This window comes from Morchella sextelata, assembly GCF_020137385.1.
Source record: "Morchella sextelata strain SCLS chromosome Unknown scls_6, whole genome shotgun sequence".
Taxonomy (NCBI): Eukaryota; Fungi; Ascomycota; class Pezizomycetes; order Pezizales; family Morchellaceae; genus Morchella; species Morchella sextelata.
This window is the reverse complement of record NW_025408621.1, coordinates 1,185,237-1,205,774: the sequence shown is the minus strand read 5'-3', so window position 1 is coordinate 1,205,774 and position 20,538 is coordinate 1,185,237. Positions and strand designations below refer to the sequence as shown.

General features: G+C 47.2%; 4 protein-coding genes across 4 annotated transcripts; all 4 read left to right on the top strand.

Moving 5' to 3' along the window:
* Nucleotides 1-791: 791 nt before the first annotated feature.
* On the top strand, nt 792-1,766 carry H6S33_011436 (uncharacterized protein; the record flags this gene model as incomplete). Its single annotated transcript, XM_044842797.1, has 1 exon — nt 792-1,766. The coding sequence occupies one exon, from the start codon at nt 792-794 to the stop codon at nt 1,764-1,766; it is 975 nt and encodes a 324-aa protein (XP_044696204.1).
* Nucleotides 1,767-4,710: 2,944 nt separating this feature from the next.
* H6S33_011435 (uncharacterized protein) lies at nt 4,711-5,163 on the top strand (the record flags this gene model as incomplete). The annotated part of the gene is made up of 1 exon (XM_044842796.1): nt 4,711-5,163. The coding sequence occupies one exon, from the start codon at nt 4,711-4,713 to the stop codon at nt 5,161-5,163; it is 453 nt and encodes a 150-aa protein (XP_044696203.1).
* A 6,604-nt stretch (nt 5,164-11,767) lies between these two features.
* Nucleotides 11,768-12,262, top strand: H6S33_011434 (uncharacterized protein; the record flags this gene model as incomplete). The annotated part of the gene is made up of 3 exons (XM_044842795.1): nt 11,768-12,044; nt 12,097-12,152; nt 12,209-12,262. 3 exons carry the CDS (start codon nt 11,768-11,770, stop codon nt 12,260-12,262), a joined length of 387 nt encoding a protein of 128 aa, XP_044696202.1.
* Nucleotides 12,263-16,395: 4,133 nt separating this feature from the next.
* H6S33_011433 (uncharacterized protein) lies at nt 16,396-16,899 on the top strand (the record flags this gene model as incomplete). Its single annotated transcript, XM_044842794.1, has 1 exon — nt 16,396-16,899. One exon carries the CDS (start codon nt 16,396-16,398, stop codon nt 16,897-16,899), a length of 504 nt encoding a protein of 167 aa, XP_044696201.1.
* Between the last annotated feature and the right edge of the window lie 3,639 nt (nt 16,900-20,538).

Sequence of the window (20,538 nt, the reverse complement as noted above, 5' to 3'; positions counted from 1 at the left end):
TAGGACCGTTAGACCTCATCTCGTCCAACGTCTTCACGCCTCCCCCCTAACCAGAGGCTTTTCTTTCCTCACGCAAACGACGCGGTTAGTGGATTGCTTAAGCAAGACGGGTGACCTGTGTTTCGGAGAGACACATACTTTATAGCCCTCCCAGTAGACATAAACACCGCGTAGTATTAACTGGTAGTTTTCCTCTCCCGTATCAGCGCGGTTATCTGATCCCCGCCCAAGTTATGTTTCCGTTTGGTAAATATAGTCCGCACCCGCCTCCGCCAGCGATACACCTGCCAACTTCGTTTTCATCGCCTATTCCAGTACCCATGGCCATTCCGGGTCATCCTAGGTGTACACCACTAGCTCCAGACTCCAGCGGCCAGGATCAGACCAGCATCCAGTGCTGCAGGTCCCCAGCTCGAACAACACAAGATATCTGGATATTTGGCTAAACTGGAAAACTGATCATTACCACCACCAGGGTTAGGTTTGTAGCTGACTCTTACAATGTTTCAGGCCACCCACACCTAAAGCTGGAGGGCTCTTTTTTTGTGTGCTCCCAAATGGGTTGGATTCTCATCCTGATAGGTCAAGAAGAGTGTTTCGGCCGCCTTGTACGTTGTTTCCCGCGGATACGGGTATATTAATCAACAAGAGATCCATATGATACTTAGGCCACCCATAGCAATACCTACTCCGAGTGAAAGCGACGGCCTGATTTCCCTCCCAAAGCCCTATATCAGCTTCTCTCCCTCCCACTCCCTCCCATTCCCACAGCTCCCGCCAACACACCCAACATGACCGACACCCACCCCCTCTTCCAAATCACCACGATCCCCAACTCGGGCCTCGGCGCTGTCGCCACAGCCCCCATCACGCGCGGCACCCTCCTCATCTCCGAACCCGCCCTCTTCCTCCTCACCGCCGACTTCCTCACCACCGCCGCCGCCAACGCCGGCATCGCCGCCAAGCTCCGCACGCTCACCCCGCCCCAGCTACACTCCTTCCTGACGCTCACAAACGCGCACACCACTGACACAAGGCACCCGTTCGCGGGCATCATGCGCACAAATGCGCTCCCTTGCGGCGTCGACGCCGTCGAGTGCGGCGTGTTCCCGACGTGTTCTCGGTTCAACCACAGCTGCAACCCGAATGCGAACTACTGCTGGAACGAAAAGACGCGGCAGGAGGTGGTGTACGCGGTGAAGGACATTGCCGTGGGCGAGCAGATCTGCGTGTCGTATCTCGACGAGGAGTCGACGAACTATCCGCGCGCGCAGCGCCAGCAGCGGCTCAGGAAGGACTTCAGCTTCGAGTGCCGGTGCGCCGTGTGTTCCGGGGATGCAGCGGCCGTTGCGGCGAGCGACGAGCGGCGGAGGGAGGTGGGGAGGTTGGATGCGTTGGTGGGAGGGGGCACGCTGATGATGGGCAGCCCGCAGAAGGCGCTGGGGTGCTGTAGGAGGATATTGGCGCTGCTGGGGGAGGAGGGGATCAAGGATGTGAGTCTGTATCGGACGTACTATGATGCGTTTCAGATCTGTGTTGCGCATGGGGATATGGCGAGGGCGGCGGCGCTGGCGCGGTTGGGCGTGGCGGTGAAGGTGGCGTGCCATGGGAGCGTTGCTGTCGAGGAGAAGCTGTGGACGTATGCCAAGTCGCCGGAGAAGCATCGGTTGGCGTCGATGTCGAGGAGGTGGGCGACGAAGGTGGGCGATGCGAAGGAGATTGGGAGTGAGGGCTTTGAGGAGTGGCTTTGGGCGAGGGCCCGTTGATGAGAATGAATAGCCATTATGTTATATATATAGGCTCTCGTTGGCTTGATATAAACAAGTTCCCCAGTGTCTGTTTCCTCGTGTCAGCCATCAATTCCCATCGTGACCTCACTTCCTGTAGCTATCCGGAGTTTGGTTAATCATTACCTATCTGCAATATCCCTAGACATGCGCACTGCCGAGCTCTCCCATAAGTATCACTACCCACCCTAGATCGACTTATATATCCAGCCAGATCCTGAGAGCATGCATATCCATATCACCTCCGAGCATAAAACATCACCCGCCCGCCGCCAGAGCCAAAAGTAATAAACAATCCTGATTGGTGATCAATCCCCAAGTCTCTTCGTCTCAAGAACACCCTGACCGCTGGTCTCGACGGAGTTTCTGGGTAGCGGTATTTTGTATCGATTGATTGATACCTCAGCAAGGGCTTTCTTTTTTTCTTGTGGGTGACATCGTTGAGTATAGTACTTGTAGTTGAGTATTGACCGATTGATTGTGAGGTTGATTCTGGCTTGTTGAGGTGAGCTGTGGGAAGTATGTAGCTCAATTCGCACGACTGTCAAAGGGACAGAAAGTACTCTAGACTGGGTAACAACTATATGTACTGCATACATGACCTAACCCTATTTCGGATGGTTTGTATTGTTACAATGATCGCTGGCTGTTTCTTCCAGTAGGTGAGTGGTGATAATTACATGTAATTTCCCATCCGGAGATTGGATCCCACCTTGGACTTTGGAGATGATGATCACGTTTACCATCCTTTTTTGTTCTCTTACTAAACGTGTATGTACTAAGAAGTGCACGTAGCAACATATAATTCTTCTAGTCACGGCGTTACTTGTTGGGTTATTTGTTCGGTTGAGACTACGTATGTATATAAGTAATTTGGAAGATACAGATATATTAACACCAACAACTCCAACACCACAACGTATCGTATAGACTTAACACTGCCCCGCTCCCTCCTAGACACCGTTCACCAAACACCCACCCCACCGGCCACCACTTCGGGAATCGAGTGACACTCCATGACTCACCCGATCGTTTCGACCACATCTCTATGCACCCAGCACCGCACCATCCCCGCTTTCCATGTATGTCGGAGGGTACGACTACGTAAGATATATGCCATCCTCAACATTAGATTTCATATATGTGTCCGCAACTGATCGACCGGCGATGATGAAAGGGTGGGTGGCAACATAAACGACTGGACAGAACGCAACGGGCCCCCATCACAAAAGAGACCCCCTATATTGCGAATCCCGGCCAACTCACCTATTTCGCTCCTGGAACAGAGGATGCTGTACGGTTGTGTTCTCTCCCCCGGCCAACGGGCCAGTGAGATTGTGAAAGTGAGAGAGGGGGGGGGGAGGAGTGAAAGAAAGAAAGAGAGACTCTGGTTGAATATGTAGCCCCATCATGAATACGATACGAAGAGCACTCAAAAAAAGCATCTCGCTCAATCGGAAGCACCATATTTCATGAGCTACTGTTTCAATAACCGTTGTTTGGCCAATGGGCCGCCGATTACTCGGGTCCAAGTGCCGTGATCAGCACCATCGAGTAATCCTGTATCGTGCCCTGCGAATCGCGGGATGGAGTGACCCCTCTTTCATGGCGCTTGGCGAGGGTGCTTAATAGGTCTTTGATCCCCACACTGTCGGTGCTGCTGGTGCCCCTCCTTGATAGCGACGGTGGTGGATCATTCTGGTTGTGCTTGCTGGTAGAGCTTCGAAGCTTGAAGGGTTAGCAGTTAACGTTTGGTATGGGATGAAATGGGAGGGGAGAGGGGGAGGGGGCTTTGGTTGTTCGGGATGGGTGTTGGACGTTTCGATAGAAGCTTGATGGATAACGTTAACGGTTCCCGAATACGCCAAGGAGCTATCGTCCGGCAGATGGTGGTACTTGGAGAGATTGGGAAAAGACTCGATGGATATCCTAGCTGGGTGCGGCACTTGTGTTGTGTTTACTCTCCGAGAAACCGGGCGGGACGTTGGTCTTGCAGTAGCAATGGTGGAGGGGAAGCTTGAGCTTGAGCTGGCGATAAGCTTATCGGTTTCAGTGAGGGGCGGTACGTATTCTAGCTTGCTAGATTGAGAAGGCCTAGGAGGGGCAGAAGAAGAAGAGATTTCTATTTGGAATGGATTAGAGGGATTTATTCGTGTTGGCATCAAGAAATAACATATCGACTCAAGAAAGGAATAGGCTTTTCACCCTTCAGTTGAAACCTTTCGTCTAGTCTCCAGACACCTGGCCTTTCGGGAAACGAAGCTTAAGCTCGGGTTAATCAATCAAACTTTCGTTTCGATTCAAGACTAAACACATACCTACATGTATCTTTCGTCAAGCTTCTCACTACTACATGTAGCTATCCGCTCGGGAGGAGCTACTCTCAGAACCCAGCATCCATCCCTCAGGATATGGCCCTTCCCCTCCCGCAGAAACAATCTCCTACCACCCGAACGTCTAGATCTCGGTATCCCACTTTCTGCCTCCCGTACACGCACGCAGCCATCCGGCATATCGAGCTACATGCAATTGAATTGCGGCCAAAGACATTCTACCCCCGAACAATATGACGTATTACGTCATGACCATTCTGGAACCACATCGAGGCATCTGCGCATCTCACAATCTCAACTCAACAACCGTTACTGATTACTCTACGAGTAACAAACAGTACCAACCATTCTGGCTTCATCTAGAAAGAGGTGGCAACTAGCTGGAAACTGATGGTTGTAGCGAGAGGTATCATATTGACAGCATGTAGTTTGCGGAAGTTTCAATATTTCATGATGGACCCAGAAGAATCTTGAAATGATATATCGGTGGTATATAGCAGCAGCATATCCAATCCCCGTTGAGGAATACTGATCTATGTAGCTAAAGATAATTTCTATCTACACTAATTGCACAGCACAGCGCCTACAATATGTCGGACCCTGATACTTCGTCCCCCACCACTACCGCCGCCGTAGGTGGAGACATATTTGGCGACTACATCATCGATCAGCAACATACCGGCAGCGAAGTAAATACAGATACAGATACGAGTAGAGAGACAGATTCAGATTATACAGACCCACCACCACCACCACCACCACCACCACCACCATTACCGCCCATCGTAACCAATGAAGTCTACTCGCGCATACCCATTCCAGTCACTGGCAGTCGCCGGTCCTACATTGCACCCCCCAGCGAAACTAACGACCATTACCATGATGATAATAACGAGGAAGAAGATGATGAAGCTGCCGCAATCCGCGCAGAAGAGGTGAGAGAGAGGTTTAGGAAGGGTGTGAGGAGGGTCATTTGTGTGTTGCGGATGATGAAAGAGATGCCTGGCGAGACTTGGAGAAAGGGCTTGGGGGAAACTTGGTAGAAGGCGAATTTTGAGAGAAAAGAGTACCTTAGAGAAGTGGTTGGGAAGTATCGCGACGATCACGACTCTGAACGGCGGGTGGGTGGGCGGTGGGTTCTTGATATTCCTAACCCTTAGCATGCTGCGTTCGTCGTATTCTACGACATACAGCGAGCTGACGATACAGCAAGTTTGCTCTAGGCGCTTGCTGTGCGCATCCAGTTATTTACAAAAGATATCTACGTAGAGCTATGAATAAAAGATTAACCTACCTAGCTTATCTCAACTCGCAGTCTAGTTTTGCAGATGCTACATACTCCACTCAACCACTTCCCACAACCCCAGCCTCCTCCCCTACGTTCAACCCCGCATGAACGAGTGATCGCCCATGAATCCGGAAATCGGTTTTCTGTTCGCCTGCGACCGAAAAAAATAAAAAATAAAAAAAACCAACTCGGCAACTCTTCGTACCGCGCAAAACCGCGCCGGCAATTACGATACAATTCGATTTGCTGCGCAAAAGGAGAGACTCCTCGAAACAGCGAACGAACTGTGCAAGCCGTTCCGTCCAACAACACGTCCCATCCCGCCCGGACTAAATAATTGTAATCACCTCGACTTTCAGCTCCGCTCTCTAGATACGGCCCAAAATAACCAAAGCGAAGTACTCCTAGATGAGAAATCCAACAGTCAATCACGCGACAGAAGAGGATAGGAGAGAGACCGAGTAAATCTGCTAATCTGAGCACAGGAGTCGGTCGTGCGCTGACTCAGTCGTAGACTAACTGAAACTAATACTTTTGACATCTTGGCACACCGTCTGTGAGCTCACCTCCTACACTACGCTACCAACCAACCAACCCACCCTACCCATCATGCTTGCTACCCATGCGAAAATTAAACCCACGAGCCCGTTTCTCTCCCCCCCCCAAACAAAACTCCGCAATTCCACTTTTCTCTTCCAGAAGCCCATAGAAAGCCTCGGACCCAAACTTCCGTTTGCTACCTTCCTCTTCCTCTCTAATTCTCCCACCCACCCCAGCCGAACTACCAACCCCGGACTCTTGAGGTATGGCCCGGGCGAGGAGGCTACGCTGGGGTGTGTTCCCGCCCCGGCTCCCGAGTCGATCTGGAAACGGGGACGGCCTTCCCAGCGCAGTATTACGCTACGAGTAATCGATTGTCATACAACTGAACTGAAACCCCCTAGAGTAATAATTCGTTTTGATAAGCGCATATCATCATGTAGCGTGTGTTGTTGGCATTATTGTAGACGCGGCTGCGTTGGCTGCTTTCGGGGTTGGATCACCGATAGGTGGGAGGGGTGTGATGTAAGGAGGGGTGGTGAGACATGGGTTAGGGTTGTGGGCGTGACAGTGAGGATTGGGGTTTGTAGGTTTTGGAGGGAGGGGAAGGAGGGGGAGGAGAGGAGGAAGGGGGGGGGAGGGATTTGGTATTCTGGTGCTTGGTGGGTCCGGTTTTGTGTTTGCCCTGGTGCGCGCATGATGAAAACGAAGGATTCGTGACCGTCAAAGTTAAGCGCGCAAAGTGCAATTTTACAATGGCTTTAGAAACGTTAAACGAGGTAACGCATTGTAGACGAGAGAAAGAATAGAAGCTTTAGAGGCTTAGGGTGCAATTAATTAAATAAAGTACTCTCTATCTAAATTAAAGATTCCATTAATTTTATTTTGTTGTTCTATCTCTATCTTGTTGATACTTATTGGGATAATGAGTTTAGCGAGTTGGCTGCGCAGGTTCATGTATGTAGATGTATACAATTGACCACAAGAACTTCAACAATCTCTCATCGTTCACTCCACAAATATACCCATTTTGTCCCTGGAAAGCGTATATCCATCTCGCAAAGGCGGCGAATCTATCTATACACGAGAATAGATTATTCGAGCACCATAATGCCTTCAAAATGACCATGTTCATGTATTCTCACTCGTTATTCTAACTTTTTCTACACAGTTTGGGTGGGTCACTCAGTAGCCTCACGATAACCGAGCTGTGTTGCAATCTGGCGCTAAAGAAGAAGACGTTGAGGTGGCTTCGCTAGAGGTCACGCACGACAGGGGAGGGCGACAGGGGAGGGCGACACAAGTCCCTCATAACCACGTCCTCCAATTGTCTTTCAACCTCACCTCAAACTCGAGGTCCAGTCCATCAATCCATCACGATGTTAACCGTGTTATCTCCATGTTAACAGACGGCACGCCAAAAGGGCCAGCATTCCTCCCCCTCAATCGAGTTAGCCGACCAGGGCGCGGCTTAGTCGGGCTGAATTGAAAGGGTGATGACATCAGTAGGAAGAGCTCTATCCTCAAAGTTACTAAATTCTCTTACTAACTTATTTTTTGCTTCTCTTGCGACAGATCGCATTCTCTGAAGACTGGACTTGCTCTCCCCCCCTAGGGCGTGAAGGAAGAGTACCGGGAGAGCAGTTCTAGGGCGTCCGGTAGATGGCCTTCTGATCGATCTCGAAGGTACTCAAGGCAGAGAGTGAGATACTTGCGGCTATCAATCAACTCCCAAACCATACCGGAGGTACCTCAGTCAGCACAGTCTGCTTTCAGCGTCAAGACAAGGAGACAAAGAACAAAACATGTAAAGTCATCCACGCGCGAATTTTTTTTGTTTTTCAACTATGTTGTCCCAGTTGGGGACATAGCTGGATCTGGCTGATTGTCGATATCGATACGAGGGCTGGGCGTGTTGGGTACATGTGTGTTGTACACTCGTCACGCGTCACGCTCCGTTACTCCGAATTATTCCTGGCATTGGTCAGCCTGCACAACCCCAGGTGCCTAAACCGGTAGCGAGTTTGGACTGCGTAAGCGGACCACACACGAACATCCACAAAACACGGGTGGGGTTGTCTATCATTGGTTACCAGGGCCAGTGACCTGTCATATTGCAACCGTCGACAAAAGGGTGAAGTCTGCAAATGTCAATCCCAAGCCACTAAGCCAAAGCCTTGGCAGGGCAGGGCAAAAGCTTAACAAGACATTAATATAGCCCTATCTGCCACACCAACAGGTGCCGTGCATGGTCTAGGCGGTTGGAGACCCTTCTACAATCCAACCAGGAAAAAAAATTGCTGGTTCATAGAGTACCAATCAAATGTACTCCGCATACTCCTTGAGACGCAGACTCAGTTTGCGCAATGATTGGGGTAAAATAGAAAAGAAGGAATTGCGCCTTCTTTGCAGTAAAGATCTACACAACTGCTGCGCTGCTCTCCTCTGCCAACAAGTTAGATTACATTGGTGCCTGCACGAGTTCAATTCTTACGTAGGAGACGACGGTTTTCACGGCAGGAGTGCAGCTTTCGGCGAGAGCTGAATGGCTGTTCATCTTGCAATGCCAACATACTCAATGATCATCAATCACGTGGACAGATCAAGTGCATCCCTAGATCTCAGAGTCAAATTCTTTCTTTAACGTGGGTACAAGACAAAAGAATACTTACCTGGCGTAGTCGAAGAACACCACCGGGCATGTATCCTCTTCTGTCTTAACTCGAGGTTTCTTTTTTGCGGTGCCGATGAATCAATGATTTTCTGGTTTACCCGGCTATTTTACACATCGGTTCTACTCTATCGAATAGGTAATCGTCGGGTCCGGAGTTACTATTTTTACGGTTTCATTTGTGTGTGTGTGTGTGAGGAGGGCAATCATCTATTGATACTTGAGAATGGATAGCTAGGTATGTATTTGAAAGGACTCTCTGTTTGGGGATCAAATTGACTGAAAAGAGGTTCGCGATAGAAACAATTCGTAGGTCAGTTTCAAGTGGATTATGCGATATTGTTACTGACCAATTGACTAGCTGGAGGGTGACTCGCACGCACGATCTCTGTATGTACTCCTGACCAGCACCTGTCACTCTGACATAGGCGTGGTTACATCATGTTTTACCCAGAATACCCAGAGAGTTAGGGGTATTAACTATTTTGGAACATGCTCTTTCCCTTTGGAATGATTTGCGTCTAAGTCTGGTTGTCGGATACAGCTTGAGGTTTGAAGACATCCACGTATGTGACTAAAAGGATTGTCGGCCTAGTGCCTCTAAGGTACCAACAGACCGATGATTAGACGAGGACTGTAGCTACGATTACATGGAAAATCCGAAAGCTCCTGGATACGTGCCCTACTTTCACCGACCTCTTCGTTTTCTCTCTCTCAGGTTAAGGGAAGCTATGTGGAGGCAAGCAGGAGAAGACGATAGAAAACTTGATTTTGAACATTATCATCGGCGACCAAGAGAAAAAAACTAAAGCGCTGATAAGTCCCGATTCCAAGCTGATGCCAAGCATGTATATTATTTTGGACACTCGTACAAGGTGTCTCAGGCTCCCACAGAACCGGGCCGTGTATCTTTGGCTCTCGGGGCTGGGATTATGTGGGGAAGTAGAGAGATTGGCTGGATCAGATTCTCGCCCCGCCTCATCGGTACTTCTTGTCGGACAACTGGCTTAATTGGGATTGATAATTGTTCGGTACTGGATTTGATTGATAGCTACGCTGTCCATTCTTGGATGTACAACACCAATGCGGAGCTAGAAGTTCTTTTTTATCTAATCGGATCGTATTGGTAGAAATCAATTGATGAAAGAAAGGGGTAAATCATTTGATAGCTGAAGGATTTCAGAAAAGAAAAAAAAAGGGCCAGAATCTCAGTGTGCAGTATCGTGCCGAAATCCCGTTTGATTTATTGCTACCTACGACATGTCAATGAGATTTGCGAATATTATTTGGACGACATTAATATTAATGTGCAATGATTAATGAATCTACTATTGCTGTAGTAGTACAATTTCGCCCAGAAACGGCTGAATATTAGGTGTGGCTTTTCTGTGCACTGTTCCAGGAATCCTAAGGATACAATAGCCTCGTCTGGGAGAACTTCATAATTTCAGCTCTGTGGTAGGTTCCGGTACTTACCGGTGATCGTCTGTGATCAAATGTAGAGTAAACAAGTTTTCTACATGCTGCCAGGTTGTCTGGCACTCGAGTACTGGACGGAATAACCCTCGAGACTACAGAATGCAGTAGTGCTTCTGTTCAAGCAGGGGAACCGAAGTTTCCACCAGGACCTCATCTAACCACTACGGGATAAATGCTTGCTGGGCTGTGGCTATTGGTTGGATGGGACATCCACCAACACACAACCACTGGTGTACAACCCCAAATCTCTACGACTTGCAGGGGCAAGGGAAGGAATTGGCATTTTAGCACTATCCATGCATAGCGCCTTGTGAGGAGTGTAGCGAAACTTTAATCCAACCTTCAGTTACACCACTCGAGCTTGAAGATGTATTTTTCGCAGCGGACTCTGGTATCGCAGGTAGAGATATTCTGAAATCTTTTGAAGCGTAAAGCCAGATTGTTAATTCGATGACTGATAAATATTTATTTTATTTTTTTAATTTTCGCTCAAGTGCTCAGACAATGCGAATTGCCTATTGCGGCCGGCCCGGCTAGCTATAAACGGATCGGGCAATCGTCGCCGAGTTCAAAAAAAGGTTAGCGGCCTACACGGGATCTGCTTAATTCTATGTCCCATATGCCCTACTTGCAACAACATCGTGTTCAAGTGGTCTGACTGCAGAGTCCCGGTGTTGTGTGCAGGAGCTCAATCAATGCCTACCCAACAATGCAATAACAGAAATTCATTATGAGACAAATATCGACTACGTACCTACATTGCCAACGAAGATTACGAGAGTACTCGATCTGAGATTGACTCTGATCTCTCTCTGGAAAAGAATTTTACGAGATTTATTTTAAAACGTTTTAGGAATGTTGGTGGCTTTGCTGGCATTCATTATCGCCGGAGAAAGTAGCAAATATGGGACTCGGAGGAGATGATTGTATTAGAGTAGTCAATGCATGCGTGATCACAAGATTTCTTGCCAACCTCGACGGGTTTGCAAGGAGTGAGGTAATTTTCGTATTGAAATTGAATTGCGTTGGTGAAAGAGTCTACTTGTGTCTCAAGTGATTTTTTATTATTCTTTTTCTTTGCTGGCCAAAGATTAGGTTGAGAATTAGGAATTCGGCGAGCACGAGAAAGTGAAAAAAATAAAAAAAGATATCTTGCTGAGGAGGTAGATACGAAGATATGCACATACAGTCTTAGAGTGTATCAAGAACTCTGCAAGTTGTACAGCTGTCGTAAAAATCTCTAGTTCCTGCAGTAATCTTTTGAGACACTCTGCAAAGAGACCTCATACTGTGAGATGATACGCCCGGGCCAAGGGGGTGGGCTGAAAAAACGCCGATCCCGAAGGCACACTCAGAGCAGAGTGTGAGACACACGGACAGAGGACTGAGGAGTTCTTTCCCCGGCGCACTGGGGTCATGCAGCACGGCCCACGCACTCACTATCAGCTCTCGGGCATTGAGGGACTTAGACTACGGGAAATATTCAACTTTCTAAGGCATCAATTTTCTATATAACCTGGCCATTCTCCGCCCCAAAGTCAAATCTCATCCTCACTCTCATCTCAACATCCAAAGCATCCACTTCCAACAACAACCAACCTTCCACTCCACTCTTCTACTACTTCAATAACTTTTTAAGTTTACCCCCCAAACAACCAAATCAATCAAAATGCAGTTCTCCACCATCCTCATTGCCACCGCCGCTCTTGCCATGACTGTCATCGCCGCTCCCGTTGCCGGTGATGAGGGCCACGGAACTCAGATCCACGACAGCGGCAATGTTGGCGATGTCTCCCAGAGCGGAAACCACAACGTCTGCAGCAACCAGAACGACCGCACTACTCAGGTTTGCTGCAACAAGTCCAACAAGGCTGAGGCCAGTGGCCTCGTTGCCGCCAATGTCTTGAGCAACCTCGACCTTCTCGACCTCGGATGCGCTATTGCCAGTAAGTATCTCACTATCATTACTACAGTGAATCGATTCTAACAGCTTCACAGGCAACTGCAAGGTCGAGCAGAACGCCTACTGCTGCAAGCAGGACAACAAGAGCAACGTATGCATTCCACTCTGACTTCTTCCAAAGCCATTCAGTAGCTAACATTATCACAGGGCATCAACCTTGTCCAGCTCAACAGCTGTGGTCCTCTCGTCGATGTTTTGTAGATACCTTTCTACAAACATCGCTCGGCCACTACTTCTCAGCAATAGTTGGCCACGACTTTCGATGGGGGAGAGGATTGTGAGATTGATGAATGGGCTAATTTTTACTTCTTCATAATGATTGCATTGGCATGCTTTCCTTTTGTTCGCTTTCTTTTCATAAAAACTACAAAACCCGCAAAAAAAGCCTAATGGCACCCCATTCATGTTTTCTGTTATATTTTTTATCTTCAAAAGCAGTCTCACATTCCTTTTGGTATTGAGTGGAGGAGAAAGAGAGAGAGATCTTGGGTTAAAACTAGTTGGCTGCTTTTGGACTGCGATACATGTTTTCTTTATGAAATCGTTTGTTCAACTTCTCGATAACTCTAATTAGGTAGCAATCAAAATGAGATGTTAACAAAATCTTTGGTTCCGATTCTTCTTTTGCGAGTGGCAGTGATTTGAGAAGCTTCTTTATCTTACTTAACCAACAGCTACTACAGTACTTCGACAGGATAGAAAACTTCCTCATTGCAACACCCTTTTATACCTTATACTTATATCCCTATCATTCCCCTAAAAAAAACCCGCAGTACCTCCCGCCGAAGACCTATAGCTCCCAAACTTCTCGCACGTCATACGGCTACTCCTGCTCGATCTTATACCCCTAAACAAGTTTTGTAGATATCTGCCCCTCTCTTCGCTACTATGCGCGACACCTACTTTTACAGCGAGTAGTGTACTCTACATGCGCCTCGATCCCTTACCTGGCTGACATTTACATTTCGCCGGCCCACAAAACCTGTTTGTTTCCGGGAAGTACCGTTCCGCATGTACCTACAGATATGTACCCCTCATATGTATCCTATGAGCACAGTGTCGACGACCCGTGCGATCGGCGGAGAGGTAAAAGGGGTTCCCCGATGGATGGGTGCGTTGGTATTATTCATGACCTGTAATTGCTGCTTGGAAGCTAGATGTTTGGAAGCGTAGATGTTTGCAAGCGCTATTAGTCGGAGATTGGTAGTACCCGCTCACGTGATGGGCTTGGCAAACGGGCGAGTGATGGGATGTGATCGGGTTGCGTTGTGGGGTGTAATGTGAGGGGATGCAAATGGCACAACGCGACTCGTGGGATACTTGGGAATTTGACGTTTGACGTCTGAAATGTCAACTTCTCAGTACATTCCGATGTCAATGTCAAGTTTAATTTATCCCTTACTTGCTTCGGGTGGGTGGGTGGGTGTGCCAGCAGGCTAGCTAGGGGTCGTGTTTGTGTAGAGAGAAAACGACATGTTTTCTTACTTTTTTTCTCCTGCGGTGATGGGGCACAGGGGGGTGGACAGCGAGTAATCGAGTCGGTCCGGCCCCCCGTGGAATGTGGTGCTGGTGGGAAAATGTGAGGGGAGGAGCAACCACGCAAAGGCCATTTCATCGGGAAAGGGTGGCGTAACTTCAACCTCCAGTGTGACTGGCCGGGGTGCGCGTGTCGTGTGTTCGGATTAAGAGTTTATGTCACATCGCTTCTTCTAGATCTATGTATCGTGAGAACCTCGAAACTACCAAACTCTAACTACATTTCACCCCCACTGTTTTCATGAGGTCAGGCGAAAAGAAGTCTTCAAGCTTTCAAGCAGCAAACATACAACTCAGCCATCGTTACCGAGATGAAAGATGTGGCATTCTATATATAGGAAGGCCCGAAAACCGTTCAAAGGAACAGCATCCCCCATTACTGATTGATATATCATACCAACATCCAAACACTAACATCTACCAGCATACATAATAACCATGCCGAGTCATAGCCGCAGTTTAAGACAAAGTTTTGGAAGAAGAGCGACATCGTCAGGTCTTTCAACCATACACGAAGACCGGGTATGGAGCATGAACGACAGCAACAGCAGCTTCTCTGAACCTGCCAACGACCCAGAAAGCCCGGTCATAACGGAGGAGGCTGTCACAGAATCCTTGGAAACTTACAGGGTCGGGAAGTATAACCAAAGTAGTTGGAGAAGAAGATATAAGAAGTGGGCATCTAATCTGCTACCTACCTGAAACGATCTATCCCCCCTCAAAGAGTTGCGGTTTTGGAAGCATAGATATCACGACGCTTCTAGCGCTGACTCGCTGCATCGCTTGAGGCAGTCGAGGAGCGTCAATAATCTTGAGGATTACTATCGCGGGGATCGGAATGAACATGCCAATCTCAGCGTGACCAGTTTGCCAGAGGGGAGTACGAAGAAGAACTGGTTTAGAAGAGGGACTGTGTCACTTGCCACAAGGCTTGGCGTTGGAAGCAGCCGTGATTGGGAGGATGTTTTCGGGGGTGATCGATATTTCTGAGGGAAGAAAATGTTTGGTCTGATTGAAGGTACGACTTGATAGAGCAATATTTAGAAGCAAATGAATTGACCGAAAAAGGAAACGGCAGATTTTGAAACTTGACATTAAGAATTGCTTCTCTTCGCACCTCAGCCATGAGCTGAACCTGAATCTTTAGTGTGACAATTCCTTATATTCGGGTTGATTACTCATCAAGATTCCCGCAAGCATGCTGATATCTAGATTCCCGAAGGTCACGGCTGCCAATTACCGAAATAAATGGTTACATGTAACACCGCAGTAGCTACAATTTCTACAGCGCAAAGGTAGTACCATTAAGTGCAGAAAAGCAGTCTTCCGCTCTACGACCCGGTTATAGAGCGGATCGTGTGGTATTGAAAATATCTCGGGGATCCGGGATGGCGTGTTTGTGACGGGTTGTACAACACGTTCTTCCCTTCGGGGGTGGTAACTATTCTATTTAGTGTGATCGGAGGGGGTGATTGTGGGGTGGTTCCGTGTCGTACGTGTAAGGCTTTCTGCAGACGGGAGGCCCTGATAAGCTTCTAGATCGTAATAGAAGCAACGATATATATTCCGGTGGTACTGGAGGACGGATGAAACATTTGAGGTGGGCTGATGGTACTACGCTCTGGACGGCTCGAGTCGGGTGGGGAGACCAAATAATATCATCCAATATGTAGTCATGCTTATATATCACCTAGTCTATAAAACCCGTCCCGTCTTTCGTTATTTGGACTTGAGATGACATGTTCAAGATATATCAGCCAGAGTCAGCTCTCGGAACGGGTGCGTTTATGATGCTGTTTTGAGCGCTGTTAGTTGTTTCCCAGAATATTCACCAACATGCTCCAACACGTACGACTCTAAATGTTTCTTCACGGGATTGTTCGGTGGAGGGAGTTACTTCACACGTAGAGAGAGAGAGAGCATTAAGTGCCCTAGAAGGTCGATATAGAGACATAGGCGGATCACAACCGACGGAAAGCACAGAGAGTGGGGATATCCATCCAAAGTGGGAAATCTTCCCGGAATCTATCCGTTCCGTATTGCGAAATTTATACTCCCGCTAGTGCTATTATCAATTCCAGAAAAACGAAAAATCGATTGAAACATCAAGTTTTTGGTACAGTTCATAATAACTTAATGATGCATCATGTCGCCGCACAAGGTAACTTATCCCGTCCTTCATTAGTTGCTGTTTGTTTTTGAATATCGATATATACCCTGAAGTCCAATTGGTAAGTGGGGTAAACTTGCCAGATATGTAGAAACACTTCCTGATCGCGGCGAGGAAAAACTCTATATTTTAGTATTAATTACCTTAGAATATCGGCTATAAGCTGTTAATGGCGGCCCCTATGTGGAAATATCTCACTAGGCAGCAGTCTCGCTATCAAGACTGATCTCGAAAGTACAAGTATCATTGTTCGGGCGTGATTACTAATACGATTACTCTAACCGAAACAGTAATAGTGTAGTTGATCATAGTTGATCACTCGACCACCCCGAAATGACCTTAGATTGCAAATTTGTGAAAGGCAGTTCTGGGACGAGAGTGTTGGTTCGGAACTACTCAGGACTCAAGGTTTACCTATCTATCTTTGAAGAACATCATCTACGAATTCGTCTTGGTAAAATAAACAAAGTAGAACCTTTGAATAATCTTTCAAGAGTCATCAGAGCACGAATTGAGTGATGGGCGAGTACTTGTACGATGCAATAATGCTTTTTTTTTTATTAAACACACTGACCTATAGACATTACAAACATCCGAACTCAAACTTCAACCAACCCACTAATCACCAATGTCAAAATATCTCTCGAAGGAAGAGATGGAAGTAGCCATGAAAAAAATGGCATACCAAGGAGACGCCGCCGCGAAGCTAAGAGAAATACGTCACCTCCAAACACCACACAAGCCAGAAAAGGACGACGGCCTAATAGAGTTGGACGGTTCGGGGGAGTATTATAATACTCTAGAAAAGGACAAGGAAGAGACTGGTGATAGAATAGAGGTGAATGGTTCAGGGGGGACGTATGATATTACTCCAGCGAAACAAATTACTCAGGGCCTCCACTGGTATTTTGATCGTGATATGGGGCCGGAGATAGCGGCCGAGACTGCGCGGCAGAAACGGAGTAGTAGCCGGAGAGATAGCAATAGTAATACGGGAGGTACTGGCGTAGGTCGTAGAGATGTTAAGGCGGTTGTGGTGGATACGCTCGGTAGGTTGGGCCGTGCGGGAAGTAAAGGGGAGAAGGATAGGGCGGTTGGAGATCTGGGGATGAGGAGATCTAAGTCTGAATAAAGAGAGAATTATATCGTATGATCGTAGAAGGAAGGATTGAGGATATAGATGCGTATCGATGAGTTTGGTATTGTGCGGGCAAACCATGGCCGTCAGTTATACTAGTATTAACCGCGGCCGTATTTGGGAATTAATAGAACTATAGAAAAGAGAGAATTTGTTCTCTCAAATAAAGTGCTTGAAAAGATCGATCAATGAGGAGAGATAGTATCGATCCTGTGCGCAGACATAATTGACAAACACGATTCCATTTGTATGGGTGCTCTGAATCATATGCTCTTCTTTATATTTGAATTAAGGAAAGAAAAACCATTGAGATCTATCTAGGTAGAAATCGTCTACTTCGGGGTCGGGAAATGATATTCTGACCCACTACTTTGTCCTTCGAGCGGTGGTAGCACAGGTGCAAGTGTGGCTATATAACTTACACGCCCATGCGCCACCATATATGACATTGACAGTGATGTGTAACTAGATTGTATAACACACAATCTTTGTACTACGGTGTATTACGCTAGCCCTATTACAGCATCTAGGGAAATACTTAACGCATACAAATATCTCCTAACTCTAATCTTGTATTTTGTGCCTGAAGAATCTCGGATATCAATTTTACCAGATCTCAATTTATCAACAGATCCCGGGTTTTCATTAGTTGGTGGGCTTCTCAGATCTGGCATCTGCATGCGCGCATTTGCAAAAAAAAAAAAAAAAAAGGGCTTTATGGCCATTCCGGGCATGAATGAATGATCTTAACAAGCTATTCACTGGTAGTGTCAGCTGGGTAACAGTTAGGTGAATGTCGAAAAATGCCCTAACTCACAGTTCCGGATGGGGAAATTCGGCCAACATTGCGTTACCCAGCTGAGCCGGCGGCCTTTGGGCGTGTGAATAATAGTATGTGTTTCTCGGTCCCGTTTTCCCACATAGCAGCAACTGAATTTCTTCCTTCTCCACTCCTCCTTCGACTACATATACTCCTCGTCATCTCTCACCACCACACCATCATCGTTGTCATCACTTTCTTCTTTTCACACTCCCACGACGCTGGATAACCGTAATATTCTGCACTCCCCCCGCGGGAGCCAACCACCACCACCACCACCCACCCACCTTCCCGTATACCAAGTACTACCTACCTAATCCAGGTGCTAAATTTGAGCTCCACAACAACATACTACCTGGATGGGCATACAAAGCCCGCATAAGGCGCAAAGTCACGATGGAGATCTTGCTCTTAAGGACATCGCATTTCGGCCTTTTGAAGATTTACGGTACGGGTATGGTTCCGGACCGCTTATTGCTACCACTACCCCGTCACGAAATCCGCTAGTGTTGAGGTTCTATTTAACATAAATGGGAATTACCTGTAGTTAATGAATTAAACAAAAAAAGAAAAAGAAATAAAAAAGCGGGAATTACCTTAACGTAATTATGCAAGGAGGAACCGGTTCTTGACTTTGGGAAAACCACTAGAGTTGATGCGGTGGTCGCTACTAGTACTTTGAAGGTGGGGTTAGAGGTATGATGGGGCCTGTCGACAGGTAAGTGAAAGCTGCTCTGGGCGCTGGACTCGGCGTGAGGATAAAAATGTTCCGCTCAGCTCGAATTATCAGAGTTTAAAACTGAGGCTGGGCTAGAATTTGACTAGTGGGATACAAGGTAAGTTCTTGAGTCAGGTGGGTAAGTTCCTTACCTATAGTTCAAAACATGATTTTATACACCGGTAAGTTCGAGGATACTTGACCTGTTGGATTTGCTGCTTGAATAGACTCGACAGTTCGACTAAATTATCGAGAGAACTTCGAAATATTACATCCTTTCTAGCAGATTCAGAGATGAACTTTGGACTTTATGTTTTTCCATAAACTCTGTCTAACTCCGCTAAGCACCTTGCACTGTTGGCCAACGGGGCAGACGACCCCGAGCAAGCGGAACGCCCCCTTCAAATTGGATTAGTGCACTCACTCCTTTCATTAGTTCTCTTACTTTGACCCCGCTCAACCGCCGAGCTCTTAACATACCGAGTATATCAGGCCGGAGGCTATCATTAAATACTAACTCCTAATATCAGAAGGCTATTGCGGTTAGTGCTCGCGAGAAAAATAAGTCTGCCCTTTTTGGTACGTGGGTAGGACATCAATCTTTCTTGTACATACACCCATGTACCAAAAAGGATAGACTTGTTTTTCTCGCCGAAATTTGCTGGACTTTCGAGCAGTGATGATCGGGTAAAGGTTCATGTAGGATCCGGAACAAGATCTATATGTCTCTGGGTGTTATGGTTGGTAAATATTACTTTACTATGAGATCCCGTTGATGGCTGGAATAAGTTATGGGGAGGGGGGGGGGGGGGAAAGCATCGCGATGTTAATTGGTCGTTTGATGAGAAAAAAAGGTCATGTCACATGTATTCCTTAACCAGGTATCCGTCCTGGAAATAATTCTGAGCTGATCAGAGGATACATTAATATCTCGAAACCCTGGGAATTGTTGACACCTAGTGGTCTACGATCGGCCATTTATCGGACAGGCACGCCAGAACTATTGCATAATGAACCGTGTGAATGGGAAGTGGCATATACCGCATTAAATGGTGGAATCGGACAAATCGCTAGCAACAAGAGTATCCAGAGTAAGCTTAAGTAGAACTTGGACAAAATCTGGCCCCTAGACTCGTTTAAAATCGATTTCTCAAAGATGTTACAGAGGGTTAGTCCTTAGTGGTCGCCAGCGGTGTGTCCGATTTCGCCAATTAGTGCGGTGTAAGTTAGACCCCGCCATAGCTTTCCCGGAAGCTACATGTATTTTTACTAAAGAATCATGTTGATTTTTTAGCGCTTTCCCGTACCTTTGCTGGGTGGCTAAAGATTCGCAATATTTATTAGACGGAGATCAAGCAGGGGCCAGTTACTGGACGCCTTCCCGTAAGTTATTAAACGTGTTCTATTGCAATAGAGGATGGTTTTCGAATAGACAAGGTTCCCGTAAGCATACGGTGATTGATATATTTCCTAAAAATCTAATCGATTATAATCGGTGCCTAATACAAATTGGGTATCGTTAAGCCATCTTTTGGGACTATTTTTCGCGCTAGCAAGGTGTTCTCTCCATTGCAACGGATAGAAAATGGATAGAGTATATCTATCGAATAGACCCCCCCCTCCCTAGGGGGGTCTATAAGAAACACATAGACCCCCCGTTCTATTCGATAGAACAGCAAAATTTGATCTATCCGGCAATAGAACGCCCGCTATTGCTTACGGGAAGGCGTCCACTACGGCGGCCCAGTCACTAATTTTCTCGGCAATGGTAGATTGGGCTAGTTTTGTGCCAATTCGAAGAGAATTCTGTAGATCACTCGGGATCGCCCTTATTATAGTTACCGAGAAAATCAGCGACTGGTGCTGGCCCCTCCTCCGCGGTACTTGACCGGCAGTCTTGACCGTTGGTTTGAAGGCCCCCTTTACTGTAGGTTCAAAAGTCCCAGTTCTCTAAATGGCTTTTAAAGTCTCGCCGCAATGGCCGTCGGGTACTGGATTAGACTTGTAAGTTAAGATTAAATTCCAGGCGTTTGTCCAGATGACCGAGTGATATCTAACGACTCACACGATTTCTGGGTTCTGGACAAAGGGCCAC